We start from the raw sequence: 16956 nt of genomic DNA, 5'->3' as shown, positions 1-16956 counted from the left end.
TTGGATGAAGCGCCCACCTCTTCCAGTATGACTCATCTCAACTAATTACAGATGCAGAATTCTATTTCCAAATAGGGTCATTCTGAGGTCCTGAGGTTTAGGACTCCACCATATTGTTTGGGGAGACAAAATCAGCCTAGAGCAGTGATCACATAAAATTCCTGAACAAAACATCAAACTGTTCAAGGCAAGATTCCACTCTCCACTTGTGCCACCCTGCCTCACCCTCCCCATCCTAATCCCGGCCCTGCCAGATGTGTCCTTCTTTAAACTGTAGTCATATAGTTGATCCCGCCAGTTACCCGGTGACGAGTTCTGCTCCCTCACATGTTGAAGTATAATATCAGAGAAGCAGGTGGAGGCAAGCATATAAAGCAGGGTTTATTTAAAAAGGGGTAACATGGACTTCTGCCTCTCCCGGGAGGGAGAAGGGGGCCATGGCTGGTATCCTGGTATCCCAAGAAGCGAGGTGTTTAGCCTTTGGATGTCTTAGGCTTTCTTTGTTCTCCTGCTCTCTTCCCCCTGATCCTTATCCTTCCTGCATTTGTGACGAGGCCCAGGAAATGCTCAAAGGTGGGGTGGCCAAAGGGTGGGAAACAGGTGGGCTGAAGGGAAGGGCAGGATGGAGCAGCCCAGGACACATTAACAACTTTTACAACTCAATGTAGGGAGGGACAATTCCTGGGACAGGTTACCTTAACCAAAGGTTGGAGAGGGGCAGGTTATCTCCATAGGGTGGAGGAAGGGCTCTGAAGGCTTTTAGTCCCCCAGGGGGCAGTCTCCAACTTCCCAGCCTCACTCAAATTGGCCTCCTTGATCTGACCTGACTCGATTTGCCTGTCTATACCGACTGCCTGTCTGATTCTGGCTTCATAGTTATGGCATTGTCCTAAGAAACTGGAAAAGATACTGTGAGGCTGTGATGGTCCCCTGCTGACCGGAAGCATTTCACAAATGTCACCACCAGACAAAGACTCACGACAGAAATCCTAGGCTTCATTACCTGCATGCAGTACAGTGAAAAATGGAAGGAAAGATGAAGCCGAGGTTCAAACTAGTGTCTCAGGAACTTCAAACCCATGGTTCCCTCCACCTGCCTAAAAACACGACCTTCGCAGAGTCTGTATATCCGATCACGAGACTCGCCCCTTCTCTGCCTGCAGTGTGCAACTGTGTGCATGGCGTGTGCAACAGGGGACTGGAGGGCGACGGGACCTGCGAGTGCTACTCTGCCTACACTGGCCCCAGCTGTGACCAACGTAAGCACTGTCAGCTTCCTTAAGGCTGCGCCAGACCAAAGGGGCACCGGTGAGGTGTACACGGTCCAAGTTTGCATCCATTACTGGGGTTCTTCGGGGGGGTGGCACAGCACCACGTCTCACTGGAGGAAACCAAACTTGAAAAAGGGAAGCGCCCAGGGAAGAGAAGAGAAGAAGAAAGGAGCGGAGGGTGGGAAGGGGAGGGGAAGAGCACTGACCAGTGGTCCAGGAGGTGGAGCTACAGGAGAGGGTGGAGGAGAGAACAGAGAGGGAGGCCTTCTCCAGGCAGGGAATCCAGCAGAGGCCATTGCTACAAGCTACTCAGCTAGTAAAGGAGATGAGGCAGAGAGTCTCAAGGGCAAAATACATTTGCCACCAAAGGGGGAGGAGACAGAGGCTCCCCAAGGCCAAGTGACCCGTCAAAGGTCACGGAACTAGTAGAGAAGTGGGATTCCCATTGTTTGAATCCACAGGAAATTCTCTAGACAGGCTATTACACTGGGTCCCCTTAGGAGAGAGAAGCCACGGGGCCATTGAAACAAGGGAAGCTGACTATGAAAATTAGTAAATTCTGGTAGAAGAGTAGCTGTAGAAAAAAAGATCTCTAGGGGTGCTGGGGCATAACAAAGAATGGAGAAACTTGGAGAGAGGTGGCCATCAGCAAGCCTGGAGTCACACCTTGTTGAAGAGGGTATGGTGGCAGAAAAGTTGGCTGTTTGGCCCAGGCCAGCATTCCACCAGTCACCTAGCAGCTAGCAGGCACAGCAGGGCACTGGTGAGCTGAGGCTGGTGGGCTAGGGTGCAGAGGAAGTGGGGGGTGTGGCCTGGAAGAGCAGGGTCTCTGTGGGAGGGCCAGGGGAGGTGGTCGCTGGGTCCAGGCCAAGAATGCGAGGTCACCAAGAAACGGTGCAGGCTGGGTGCACAGCTAGGGCAGAGCATCCTTGAACAGAGGATGCAGCTGCAGCAGTCGCAGCACAGCTCTGCGCCCCGCATCAAGAAGAGGACCAACTGCCTCCGGCTATGTCCCGCCAGCGCCCTCTACTGGCAAAGCTTAACATCTCTCTATAAAGGAGAAGCCCACAGGATGGCAGAGCAGGTTCTGAAGGGTAAATGTGGAGCTGAGAGGTTAAGCACTCAGGCTGACCACTTACCTTATCCACTGGATTTTATAATATAAATTTATATTTATATTTAAAATTTATATTTATGATATAAAATTCCTCCTATAAAGTGGAAGCCTCAGACAAGGTTGGAATTCAACAACTGCAAACTAATTAAGCCGCGGTAACAAGGTGAGTAAAAGCCAGCCTATGCAATCTCAGGGGGAAGGTGCCTTGCTCTGGCCTGGCGGCCTCCCTGCCCTCTGCTCCTGTCACTGTCCAGTGAGATGAGCAGAGATCTTCTCAGTAAGACAGAGACCCAGCCAGAAGGCAGCCTAACAGAGAACACTCTCTAATTTGCCTCCCAGTGCAAAATTATTTCTGTCAGGTCAAAAGATAAACAAGAGACTGAGACAAAAATATTTGCAATTCACATGACAACTGAAGTTTTATAATAATATGAATTCTATGAGCCAATTTTGAAAATAGGTCTAAGAGCAGCTAACACTCAGAATATGAAATGAAAACCAGCAATAAACATTTGAAGGATCATTAACCCCCAAGAAATCCCACGATACAAATTAAAGCCATATTGAAATAGAGAGGACGTTCTGGAGGTTCTGTCTGGGTTTGGTTTCAATTGTTTCCCAATGTAGATTAATCTATTCTATGCCTATAAGAAAAGTGACATTGGCAGTGTGGATTCCTACAACCTATGGGGTTGCGTTCTAGGCATGCTTGTAGGATGCTAGGCTAGCTTGCATTCTAAGGATGCATTCTAAGCATTCATGCTTATAGGATGCTGCTGTGGATTTACCCTGGAGGAAAAGGAGGGCTGTGTACATATGCATACAGGGGAAGAATATATGTTCAGAGAAATTCATGGCAGTATTGTTTGTAAAAAAATAAACAAACTGGGGATAACTTGAATATTGAAATCAGTTGAATAAATTCTGATACATCCATTACTAGTTAGGATAATGCCAGTTGCTATAAGAAATAAACACAAAAGTTCAGTGGCTTAACACTATGGCTCCAAGACTACACACCAAGGTGCCCCTATATATCAAATGTAGTGTCCTGGTCACCATTGAAGATTTTAAATTGTTGAGGGGAATACAGTTATATGTCTGCTGGATGCCACAGGAACTTCTAGCTTGAGTCAATTAGTGATTCCAACTTTTGGTCACACTCCATTTCTTTCTATGACATTATGTGCCTGTTCGATGGATACTATGATTTTTTAAAAAGTGCCAGGTAAACATCAAAGATGAGAATGAGAATGTTGGTTAAGTCTGATGCCAAGGTTTGAGAAATTGTGCAAGAGGCCCAACAGATTCATTTGCAGTTGTTTAGGAATGAAATGGAGATAGTTTTTTTTTCTATTTATCATATTACTTTTCACAATGGCTACTAAGTTCTCAGGACGTAAAGAGTTACTGAGTTCTTTGGTTCTGGGCTTCATCAACAGAGCTGGATTTTATAATATAAATTTATATTTATATTTAAAATTTATATTTATAATATAAAATTCCTCCTATAAAGGTCACCAAGAAACGGTGCAGGCTGGGTGCACAGCTAGGGCAGAGCATCCTTGAACAGAGGATGCAGTAGAGGCATCACCCACAATTATTGAGGCACTAAAGACACCATGAGTGGAGACACTGGGGAACCTCTGGCTGAATACAACAGAGACAAAGTTGTCAACCTGTGACTAATGTGGGTGACCTCGCTGGTGCCAGCTTGCCACCACATAGTGATTGGGGCTCAGATCTTTCCATCTTGGGATTCTTCCATTCTCTGACTCCTCTGAGAGCTTTGCCTCCAGCCACAGAAAGGAAAGAAGAGAGTGAAGTGCAGAAAAATACCTAAAACTTCCACTCATTATCCCATCCATGCAAACGAGTCACATGAGCCCATCTGGATGCAAAGGAGGGAGGAAAGTGTCATCCCACGGGGGAAGCCACTTCTGGGTACTATTTCTCAGGATATGCTCTGAGCCTGTGGTTCAACAGGCTGCTAATGGGAAACAGGTCTCCAGAGTCCCACATCTGGGCGCATCTTGAGAGCAACACGCTGGCTACCCTTCATTCCAATCATCTTTTCCAAAATATTAGTATATTGAAATCCAATGTTTAGCCTGCTCAGTGATAATGAAAATGGACTTCACCAATATTTCTCCTTTTGCTAATCAGCAAGATATGGAGGCTTAGCAATAGAGGGTGCCAGAGGAACAGTGGAGGAGCGGTTTTCTTTTCTTGCTTCTGGTTTAGCTCATTGTCCTGAAGAACAACTTTTCTCCTTCACTCGGTCCCATACAGATTCTCCAGTGCCAGGTCACTGCAGAGATCAGCTTTCTCCAGCACTTGGACACTGAGCATCGTCCATTGCTTGATTCAGGCAATGATGGCACAGCCAGGAGCCCCAGACAGCACAGGCCCGGGCCCAGCTCAGGGTGTCCTGCACCCACTCTCCTCAGCCTCATGCACACCCAGGGGTCTGCAGAGCTGGCCACCTAGAAAGCCAGTCACACACTTTCATGGTCCAGAGCTGCCCAAGCCACACATCGGTGTACAGTACACTTCAGGGAGGGTGGCTTCATAGTTCCTAGTTTCAGTAGCACCAATGGCCAGTAGTTTTCCTGGGAACTTAATGAATTATGAAGCTTGGTTTTTCTAAGAGGACAGTATTCCTGGTGCCCCAAAAGGCAGATTTCCAATAAGTCTCATAATTAAAGAACTTCAGAAACTTCTCCTGGCAGTGACCAAGGCCATGCCCTTTCCAGTGATATCTGGATCTCAGCCCTAGAAGGAGGGAAGTTCCCCCTCAGGTACTCATCTTAGTCCTAGGAAAGTAGTTTCTCTTTATATATCTGCCATTCCTTTATTCCTTAGAATTCTTTTTTAACTCTTACTGTCTAATTTTTCATGACTCCAACTCTTCATTCATAAATTGTTATAGTAAAACTTCTCCATTCAAATCATTATGTGTCTAAGCCCTAAATAATACATGGCCATTATTTTAAAAAATAATAATAATAATAATAACAACAACTCAGAACCTCTCCTGTAAACAAAATTCATTCCATGTTTGATGTCAATCTGACCCTCTTTGTGTCGCCCCGAGGGAACTGGGCTTGGATAAACTACTGAGACTGACTACTGCTCTTGATATGAGTAATACCTGTCCTTCATCTCTGACCCAGGAGTCTCTTATCTTCTACCAGCATCCAGGACACTGTGTCAGCCCAACTTGTTAGCCTTGCAAGTTGGCCAATATGTCAGCCTCTTCATAGTCCTCAACAGCCATCTATGTTACACTTGTTTTATGAAATATTATACAGTTATTAGAGATTAAGGTAGATCCTTAAAGACTTCCACAATGTGTTGTTGAGTTAAAAATAAGGTTGCTAAGTATTTTAACAGGATTACATAAAATCATGTAAATAAGTTTATTTTAAAATGTGCTTATATTGGCCATTCATATTGGTGCCTTTGGGAGTGGGACTGGAGAGAAAGGATTTTTGGAAAAAAAAAAAATTAGTTCCCAGCAGCTCAGGAGTCTGAGGTAGGAGAATCACAAGTTCAAATTCAATTTTAGCAACTTAGCAAGGCCTTTAAGCCACTTAGTGAAACCCTGTCTGAAAATAAAAAATTAAACAAGAGTTGGGGATATGGCTTAGTGGTAAGGCACCTCTGGGTTCAATCCCCAGTAACAGGAAAGAAAATTAGTTTTTACTTTGTGTATTCTGTATTTTTTAAAATATTGCAATGAGTCTGCATTACTTTAATAGAAGGAAGCACTGAAGATTGGGATTTTCTGAACTGGTTCTTCTACTCATGCAAGTGCCTCAACAATCTTTCTGTCCAGCCATCCCTGAGTGTGCGGCTTTACTGTGCCCAGAAAATTCCAGATGTGCACCTTCCGACGAAGACGAAACCAAACTAGAATGCAAATGCCTTCCCAATTACAGAGGCGACGGCAAGAGCTGCGAGCGTGAGTAGACTCTCAATCCACTGGCTCTTTGGCTGCGATGTTTGGGTGACTTAACAGGAAAACAAAAACCTCACAGCCTCCTCCATATTAACACAGCCACCACTTCTACTTCTCCCGTGTAGCTCAGTGTCATTTATAAAGAGCACCAGGCAAAAAAGTCACACATGGTAGAAATTCCCTTTGATAAAACACAATTTCTCCTATTATCCAAGCCTATTTATAAATTTTCAGATTTTTTTAGATCAATACTAGTGTAAGATGTAGTGCTTCTTTTTTAAATTTTTCTTCACGTGCCTATTTTGCGTATGGGAGGCTGATTGTATACCTGTTTAGAAGACGAGCTCCACAGCCAGGCTGCCTGGGTTCAAATCCTAGATCTGCCTTTCACTGACTACCTGACTGTTAACCTGCTTATGCCTCAGTATTTCTATCCACCCAAAGCGAGTGATAATGGTCCCTTCTTTAGGAGATTGGTGCAAAGATTAAATGAGTTACTATGTGGCAGATGCCTTGAACAGGACCCAGGGCTTACTATAAATTTTACAAGCATTAGTGTTATCTTTCCTGCTGTTTTATATTTAATTTCACACTTAATATGGCATTAACATTATATTAGTCCACCTCTGGAGTTGCAATTTCTGATGGTCATATGTAAATCTATCTGGTGGAGGAGGGGAGGGCAGAAGGATGAGATGAATGTTTCTCTCTTAAAACTGCTTGAATTTGCTGCGTGGCTCTGACACCCTGTGACCCACAGCTCCCTCCCAGCTCAGTTTTCCTTCTGCACCCCAATGTGCTCACTGCCTCTCATTTTGTCATTCCCTCTCAAGCCATCAATCCATGTTTACAAAACATCTGCCATCCTCATGCTGATTGCACATACCTGGCACCAAATCAGCACAGCTGTACCTGCAAAGACGGCTACCACGGGGATGGCCACGTGTGCTTACCGGTGGACCCCTGTCAAACTAATTTTGGAAACTGCCCTATCAAATCCACGGTGTGCAAATACGACGGGCCAGGACAGGTGAGCTGTAGGCACATGGAACTGATGTGTCTAGAAATGGGGCAACCCACCCAAGGTAGCCCTGTGCCATTGGTTTATTTGTCTTTCATGCTTCTGTTTCTCCCTTTGATGCTAAATTTGGGCTTCTTCTCCAGACAGTCCTCAGTGTGCTCAGGGGCTGATCCTGGCGGTTCCCCACCTAGTCTACCCTCCATACTCAGGCTTTCCCAGTTCCCAGTGCCCTGTGCTCTCATTCATCACAGTCCTAGATGGTGATTGACAAAATAAGCACATAATTCAAAGTTAGATTAACAAGCCCACCTTAATTAACCAAGACTTGTGGGCGTGTGATTGACTTTCACCTTCAATCATCCATCCTATGTCTTTTTAAGTTAAAGGGGGCTCTCAGAGCCAAAAATACTCTGTTGCAAAAGAGGTTAAAACTGATCAAATGTTGACGGCACTGGCAGCTGCAGGGAGCATTGGGACATCCTAGGGTGAGATGTTGCCCTATAAATCACATTGCAACCTTGACTGACAAAAATTGTCCTCGTTAGGAGATCTTGGCAAAGCATTCCAGTTGAAAGAGTCCTATCCCTCATACCTCAAATACTTGATGGGTGTCTCCTGTGTCCAGGGCTACAAATCCAGTCCTCAACACAGAAGGATATTGCTGCTCAGGAAAGAGGGAAGGTTCTGTGTCCAGCCCAAACACAGCCATGGTCCCCTGCAGTCCACCAGCACCCCATAAGAATGTACCTGGAATTCTCTACAGAGAATTTGCCATCTCTCTCCTCCAGGGAGAAAGAAGGTGTCATATAACAATTTCACTAATGATTTCTGAGGCAGGTTTGCAGAGAAATTCAAGGGGCTAAATCCTTATTCTCAAAATGAGAACCTTTATAGAAAAAGGCATGTTATGTCATGAATGACAGGACCTTGGGAGTGAGATTGAAAATGTGCCTTGTCTCTTCAAAAATGGGTCCCAAGGTAGATCTTCAAGTCTTAGAAGCTCTCTCTGTTCTCCACCCATGGTTACAGAGAAGCACAGTGATATTTCAATCTGCATAATTCTTTTTTGGGTTGTGGGGTGGCTCTGCATATTCTAGAATGTTTAACAGCATCCTTGGTCTCTAGAAACTCCATCCTCCTCCCCATGTGACAATCAAAAAATGTCTCCAGACATTGCCATTGCTATCTGAGTCGGAGTCAAAAGACTCCAGGTTTTATTCTCCAGATATTATTCTAGAACAATAATACCTCCCATTTGATTGCCAATCTCCACTCATCTATAGATAATCAAAAAATAGTGATTATGTAGCCAGAGATGTCAAGGGTAAGAAAATTGAAGAGCTTTATACACAAGGGGTATGATCTTCCCAACAGGTAAGATATATAAACATGATAAACATGATTTCTATTTCTGGATACTTTGGCAAATTTTTATGAAGATTTTTTAAAATTTAAATAAATAAATCTTAAATTTTTATTAAGATAAAAAAATTTAAGCCCACTCCTCAGACCTAATTTAAATTAGCTTTCATGATAGAATAAAGGTGTGGATCAAAGAATGGCAGCCAATGTGACTAACTAAGATCCAATTTGTCTTTCTCTCCCTGCCTACTGAAGTCTCACTGCGAGTGTAAGGAACATTACCAGAATTTTGTGCCTGGAGTGGGGTGCAGTATGATCAACATCTGTGAATCAAATAACCCCTGTCACAGGAATGCAAACTGCACCACCGTCGCACCAGGCCAAACCGAGTAAGTCTTCTCAGTTCCACCACCATCTTTTCCAAGTCATGAAGGTGGTAGCCATTCGATTCAGTAAATCTGTGTTTAGTCAAAAAAAAATCATTCAATGATTATTTCCTTGATAATGACCATAAGAACATTCCAGAATGTTGACCTGGCCTGATACCATGGTAGGAAGTGGTCAGAACAGAAGAGAAGAAAATCACTATGACTGGGATACAAATGGCTGTTGAGCTCACAGGAATCTGACCTCTGTGCGCGTGCCTGTTTCCTCGCATGTGAGATATTACATGTTAGTAGAGCAGAATGAGGACTTTGGAAAGCAAATAAGCATGACAGGTGTTTCCCAGCCTCTGGGTTTCAGAAGAAGGGTTTTGCTGTGGTGAGGGCATTTCTGTGAAAGTTCCCGATGCACCTACCAGATGTGCGACCTTGAAAAAATGGCACCTACCAGATGTGCGGCCTTGAGAAAATGACACCTTCTCTCTGGGCTGTTCCTCCTTGTACAAAATGGACATGGTGATACCCACTCCTGAAGGTGCTGTGTTGATTGCTGGAGAGGATGTTGATGTGGAAACAGCTGGGCAGATGTGTCATGAACGGAGGCTGGGACCAAATCTTCTGACCCAGCCTGAGGGTTCTCTCTCCAGGCCACTCCAGCTGTCATTGCATCAGGGTCTGTGAGGGGTTTGTGCTGCCAATGTTGCCATTTTGATTTTTACTAAGAAGCACAAATAGCTTCGTGCCTGTTACGGTGGCACCTCATTATCTTACTCACTAGAAGAGGTGGGAAGCGAGGGGAAAGAGAGGAGAAGGGCATCACTTTCATTTAACTCTACTTGGCTGAAGGGAAATGGGCCCAGGCTGAGCAGGCAGATGGTAAACAGCATGGCTTACATTCCAACCGCATACAAGCACAGTAAGCAGCAGTGAAGTGTAGGCTCTTGGGATGGTAGTGACATTGGTGACATCCGATATTTTTGAAGGTCTTGTACAGTTCAGGAGGCTGGAAGGCTGAGATGGGCATGGTCAGATTCTGGCGAGGGCCCTCGTCCAGGTTGCAGATGGCCACCTGCATATTCATGGCCTCCTCACATGGTGCAAAAAGATGGAGAGTCCTCTGGGGTCCCTTTTATAAAGATGATAATTCCATTCACAACCTGATTCATTACCTTCCCAGGTCCTGAAACCATCACATTGAGGACTAGGATTTCAACATGTGACTTTAGTAAGAAATGCAAACAACAAAAGTTCGTTGCACCAGTCTTCACATGTGCCAGGGTATTCCCAGCCCCGCCCCTTATGTGTGCTCTTTCTTCTCCTTAGAATATCCTCCAACACATATACCTGCCTCCTGTGAGTGAGGCGAACACATTCTTCAACCCTGAGTTTGAGTTAGCCCCTCTTCTAGGATGCCTCCCCTGTCTACCCATTTGCTCCCTCTGGGCTCCCAGAGCAGCTCGGGATGCTTCTCTCCAGAACTGTGATACAAACACAGGCTCCGGCTCTGCCCCGAGAGGCTGCATGTTCATGAGATTCTCTGCCTTTGTGTCCTCATCTAAAATGAGGTTCAGAACACAAATGCAGCTTGTTAAATAAGATACTACAGTGAGACCCTTAGATGAATGCCTGGCATAGGAGCTACTTACTAATAAATGTCAGCCCCTTGTTGTCATCACTGATCTCGGTCCCCAACTAGAATACAAGGATCCTAGAGGTCCATGTCTTGTTCATCTTTGTTGTGACAACTGTTGCCGGTTAAAACAATGAAAAAAGTGAGAGTTCGGAGGAACCTCTGAATCAATGAAGATGAACTGACCAACTATACACTAACTAGATCTCCTCCAGCACAAAATGAAATTAATTCCAACTCGTAACTTATGAAATGCCAATGGCTTACAGGTGTTCTTAAAGCCTTATGACAGCAGACACTGTGAATGAAAATCCACTTTACAAAGGAGGCCGAACTGTGAATATTCCCTGGTCCAACTGAGAATGTTCAAGTCAGAACACAGTCTTGTAAAACCTCAGACTTTGGACTGAGATTTAAAATTGAAAATATTTATGTCTCTCATACATTCCCTTCAGCATTAAGGCCATTGAAATAGATTTCCCACTTTACACAAAACAGACCACGGGCCTCATGACAACTGAAGATACTGGCCTCATACTTTGTGGTTGTAACCTTTGGTAAAGGTTACAAGTCTCAATGTTCACGGTCGTCTTCAAGTGCAGCTTACGTAATTTATACTAGGATTTGCTTTCAGTGGTGACAAATAGATTGCTCCCAGAGTTGCCAATCTCCTCTTCCCTTTATGTCTTAAATTAGCTTAGGGCAGAACTTACAGAGAAGGTTGACATCTAAGTGAGAAACCGTTTTTATATTAAACAGAGTGTTTCCCAGATTACTGCACCTTGGCAGTGGCTCATAGCAAGATTTCAGTCTCAACAGAATAGATGTTTCTGGCAGGACAATCCTTTGTTGTGGGCAGCCAGCCTCTGCCCTGTTGATATTTAGAAGCTTCCCAGCCTCTACTGACCAAATACCAAGAGATCGCCATCCCCACGTGGCAACAAAAACTATCTCCAGGCCTTGCCAAATCTTGCCTGGGGAGCAAAGTTGCCCCTGGTTTAGAGTCACTTCTTTATAAAAGCCCTGAGGTCTAAATCAGTAAATAATCTCCCAATTACTCGTCCATCTGAGAGACTCATAGGTGTCCTTCCAGAACTAACATGAATATTACTTTCTCCTAGAGGTGTCCCTGAATTAGTCCCTCCATCCCCCATAGCATCTATTCAATCATCACCAGACTTGAGGGCAGAGAAACCAATTAGGATGCCCCTGCAGCAATCCAGGCAGAGGTTGATAGGCCTCTCAGAGATCGGTTCCATGAACTTGTTGAAAATAGATTTGCCACGGGACCATATTTAGAAGCACGGTTGGGTTAGTGAGCTTGTCGTCATTTTTTGGAACACTCTTCTACACATGAGTCACATCCGTGGTATGGTTTGGCTAGTTCTCTATTTAATTTGATTCCTGCGGATTGTACAACTATTAACTAAGCACCTATTATGGATCTGGTCCTTTGCTACATTCCTGAGATTACAACTATGAATCATGAACAAATACCGAAAAAAGCCCTTACCCATGCTCTTTTCTCAAACTAGGTAGGTAAGCAGATGTTGATCACATAACCAGATAAGGATAAAATTGCAGGTGCTATTGCCTCTATAGAGAAGAGCTACAGGGTACCCTGAACCTATACTTAAGGGGACCCTGATCTATGGGGGAGAGAGGGTCATTGAGAAATCTCAGCTAGGAAGGGAGTAGGGGAAATGTATTCTAAGGAGATCAACAGTTCTGAGCCTTCACTGTCCTATAAACTTTGGTAGCTTTTTCCAATTTAGGGGTTGAGCAGTGGGACCCTAGAATCTCTATCCACAGGAAACACTCCAAGTGAAACAGGGTTCATGTTCTCTTGATCACACTTTGAAAAATACTGAGATAAAGCATATGAAGATATCTAGTGTTTGCAGACATGCATAATGTATCAAAGACTCCGTTCTGGAAGGCCCCTGGATGTTAGGGGCTGCACTTGAGTACTGTCTCATGTTTGCGTCCTTCCTGGTCTCTTCCCAGTCCACATCTGTGACATGAGGTGTTGGACTGTGTGATCTCCACAGTTCATGGCTCTGACCCTGAGGACGTGTTTTCATCCTCTCTGCAGATGCACTTGCCGGAAAGGTTACATGGGCGACGGCTCGACGTGTTATGGAAACATCATGGAGAGACTCCAAGAACTCAACACTGAACCCAGAGGAAAATGGCAAGGAAGGCTCACGTCTTTCATCTCACTCCTGGGTACGCAGTGATGGCTACGGATGCTCCATGACAGCTGTCATTTGGGAAGGACACCTTCGAGACATACGCATGCCTAAGGGAATAGGCAATGCCTAAGGGAATAGGTCCCAGGAGACCAGCCCCTTAGCGAGGGGTCATGCATGTGAGAGAGTAGGAGCAGACAGCTACTTCCAAGGAGGTGGCTCTTTGCCAAGAGATCTAGCAATGCAAGAATTAGCAGGTGAAAAGCTGAGGCTAGGGTTCTGGGGTCACCATAGAGTGACTGACCTGCAATAACAGGGAAAGCCACTGATTTCCTTGACTTTATGCCTCCTTTAAGTAGGAACAAAGGTTATCAGGCATCACTGGGGATAGAGAGTGAGCCCCAGAGGCAGCATCCATAATCCTTAGTGGAGATGGCATTTGAATTTTGGAACAGTCATGGTTATACCCACCCTCAGCCCAGAAGCCACTAATTGCCTATAGTGACCAATCCTCCCCCAGACTCCCAGGTCGGGTGGCAGTATACAACACCCTCATGCATTTGCAAATGCTTTCTAGGGACTATTACCCAACGTCCCCTTGGGAGTTAACTATTATAGCTAACCGCAGATTGGACCAGGCTTCCAGTTAAACACCAGTTTGGCCAATCAATGAAAATAAAAAAACAGACTTGAACAACCAACAGAAACCTTCAAATATCAGCATTTATATTAGAATTTACCAGTCCTAGAAAGAACACAACTGAAGAAGTAAGTATCATGGATGGGTCAGTGCTGCACTCATAAATCTTAGTGTGACTCCTGCATAAATGTCCTGCTCTCTCCAAGGCCCACAGGGAGTCCAGCTGACTGTCATGACTTGGGCTTCCTCTAAGGATTCTTAGACTCTCAAGTGGAGCAGATAGGGTATCAGAGTGTCCTTTTCGGACTGGGCCCTCAATTGTCACCCTGAACAGAGTCCTACTCACCTCTCACCTTCCCCATTACAAAGTGCTAATCCACGCTGCCTCCTGGGCGAGAACACAGAGCTTATCCGGATGTCCCAACATCCCCGGGGTGGTGGATGCAGGCTAGCTACGTAATTTACAGGGCCCAGAGTAAAATGAAAACCTGAGGTCCTTGCTCAAATAGTAAGCATTTCAGGATGACAAAGACAGAACATGAAACTAGCATGGGGCTCTTCTGAGATGACCCTAGATAGAGACAAAGGTTCGTCTTTGCTCACTGAGGTGACAACAGCTCAGAAAGCCCAGAGAGGAGGCAGGGGCCTTGGGGTTGTCAGAGGGTCTTACCATGCCTGACCCGCTCCTCCCAGATACCCTTGAAGTTCTTAGGGGCTGTATAGGGGACAAGGCTTCATGGCGCCTTGCATTTGCTTAGAAAGGGCTGTCACAGCAATGAGAACAGGGAAGGGCCAGGGTGGACCAGTCAGGGCACAGGCCCACGGCATGATTTACCCTCCATGTGCCCCTGACCCACTTGGTGTTTTCTTTCTTTGAACATTTCTTCTCCTAAGACAAAGCTTATGCCTGGCCACTGAGTAACCTGGGACCTTTCACCGTGCTGTTGCCCTCAGACAAGGGCCTGAAAGGATTCAATGTGAGTATTTGAAAGAACCTGACCCTGAAGGTTGATTGCAGGAAGCCTGAATGGGCAGTGTCTTCTTCGATTGAAGTGGGAAACCTCGATTAAAATTAAACCTACTAGAGAGGACCATGGTGGTTTGGGGTAAAAATATTTTTTATTTTTAACTGATGCATAATATTTGTACATATGTATGGAGTACAGCGCAATCATACTTGGGTACATGTATATAATACATAAGGATCAAATCAGGGCAATTAGAATTTCCATCTCTTTCAACATTTATTATTTGTTTGTCCTGCAAAGCTTTAGATTCCTCTCTCCCAGGTTTTTAGAAAATATTCTAAATTGCCATCAACTCTAGTCATCCTACTATGCTGGAGAACACTAGAACTTTTCCTCCTAGCTGACTGTATTTGGGTACCCATTATCCAACCTCCCTGTACTCCACTGCCCTCTACCCTTTCTAGCTTCTAGACAGCACCATCGTGAACTTCCACATATTAATGAGAACATGTAATATTGGATAGATTTCTTAGTGAGGGATCCTTACAGAAAACACACAAATTGTAAGTATACAACTCAATGAATTTTCTCAAAGTGAAAGTACTTGTACATGCAGAGAGACACTGACCAGCCTTCCAAAGGTCTCCCTGGGCCCCCCATTCCTATCATTACCCCTCAAGATAATCCCCAAAGACTCTTCAATGTAGTCATGCAAGAAAAAAAGAAAGAGTTCTATAATGCAAAACTGCTCATGTCCTGTAGGAAGAGGACAAGCATTCGTTAGGTATTTGTGTTCTTTTAAAATCATCATAAGTGGTAACAGGGGTAGGAGAAAATGAAGAAAAATTCAATGTGAGCAGCTATTATTTGAGTTAATGTCATTCAGTGGAGCTGGTTGGAGGGGCCCTATCATGCCTGATGCTACCAATGAACTACTTCTATTTGGTTTAATGTAAGTAATGAACTTGCTGAGTTGGATAAAAATTAGGTTATCTTAATCCAAGATGTTTCACAATAATAATTTTTGCTGCGTTGAATCAAACACGAGTAAGTTCCAGGCCCCCTTCCCCTGACACCATCAGCGCTCACCCGTGTGAGATAAGTCTGTCTACTCCTGACCTCCAGAGGTGTCCTCATGTCTCCTCTGTTGGAGAGTGGAGCTGGTGAAGATGGCATGCTGGCCACTGTGCCGGTGGTCTCTCTTTTAATATAGAAAGTTTGCACAGAGGTAATAAAAAAATCGTATCTGCTGGTTAACTGTTAACCGTGTAGTAGTGACAAGATATAGATTTGGTCTGGTGGGCTTCAGAAATCTTTACTGTTCAAATGCATCCTCAATCCTGCTTACTCTCTTCGGTCTCTCATGCCTGTCCTCTTCTTGGAGGTAGATTCCTTGGTCCCTGTCACCAACCTGCTCCTCCTGGTCCCGCTGACATTCTTTTCCCACCATGTCAGTTTCAGGCCGGGAGCAGCCTCCCAGGTTTATATACTGGTAGTATACTGGGCATGACCCCTGACTCTCCCAATCACCATTGTCTTTCAGGGCTGGCCTGGGGTGGCCGTGCTCACGAAAGGTCATCTGTGTCTGAAAGAGCCCAGGGTGCATGTTAGGTGCACTGGCTTTGATATCTTTGGTTCTGAGGAAGGCCCAGCATGCATATCAAACTCCTTTTCTCCTTCAAATGACAGTCAAAAGGTCCCCTTTTCTTAGGTGAAAGAGCTTTTGATGGATATCAAGGCTGCTCGGTATTTTGTAAAACTGCACGTCATCGCTGGGCAGATGAGCACAGAGCATTTGAACAACACAGACACCTTCTACACCTTGACCGGGGCGTCGGGGGAAATCTTCAACAGGGATAAGGTAAGAATGTCTCTGAGTTTCAATTGTCCTCCAAGCCAACGCCCGTGGGCTTCTTGTTCTTTGTGTTTGCGATTTGTGAAAGGTTACAAGAACGCCTTCCTTGTCCTTGTTTGTCTTCCTATGTAGGAAGAAGAGGACACCCTGGTCAGGAAGGAAGGGGCGGGCTGTTTTGTAAAGGGGGCGGCAAAGGGTTTGATTTTGGTCTGGTCCAATTTAGTTTTCGAGGCCTCATCATTCAGCTGCCAGCAGGAAGACAAACTGCCGTCAACCTGTTTTCCAGAAACATAATCACAGAGCCCCATCAGCATTCCTCTTACGAAGGAAACGGGCTGTTTGTTTTAGATTGCTGGGATTCATCCATCTTCTCCAGCTTGGCATGCTGTCTCTCAATGCTATTAGTTCTGGGGTTCTTTAGTTTTGTTTTGTTTTGTTTGTTTAACAAAACCACCCTGTCCCCGTCACAAATAACTCTTTTTGTGAATCCACTTAGTGGGAGTAGTGGGGGAGGTGATGAATCGACAGAATGTGCACGTGTGGGCTGTGACCT

At 45.0% G+C, this 16956-nt stretch overlaps 1 protein-coding gene across 1 annotated transcript in view; it reads left to right on the top strand.

Moving 5' to 3' along the window:
* The window catches only part of Stab2 (stabilin 2), a 153398-nt gene that overhangs the window by 22741 nt on the left and 113701 nt on the right, over window positions 1-16956 (top strand). The window contains exons 6-12 of the mRNA XM_027926098.2: window positions 1164-1259; window positions 6230-6355; window positions 7186-7382; window positions 8991-9124; window positions 12844-12977; window positions 14475-14557; window positions 16260-16409. Coding sequence (XP_027781899.2) covers window positions 1164-1259; window positions 6230-6355; window positions 7186-7382; window positions 8991-9124; window positions 12844-12977; window positions 14475-14557; window positions 16260-16409 — 920 coding nt within the window. The remainder of the gene's footprint in view (window positions 1-1163; window positions 1260-6229; window positions 6356-7185; window positions 7383-8990; window positions 9125-12843; window positions 12978-14474; window positions 14558-16259; window positions 16410-16956) is intronic.

This window comes from Marmota flaviventris, chromosome 3, assembly GCF_047511675.1.
Source record: "Marmota flaviventris isolate mMarFla1 chromosome 3, mMarFla1.hap1, whole genome shotgun sequence".
Classification (NCBI taxonomy): domain Eukaryota; kingdom Metazoa; phylum Chordata; class Mammalia; order Rodentia; family Sciuridae; genus Marmota; species Marmota flaviventris.
Note: the sequence above shows the minus strand (reverse complement) of the source record. Positions and strands in the feature narration are given on the sequence as shown.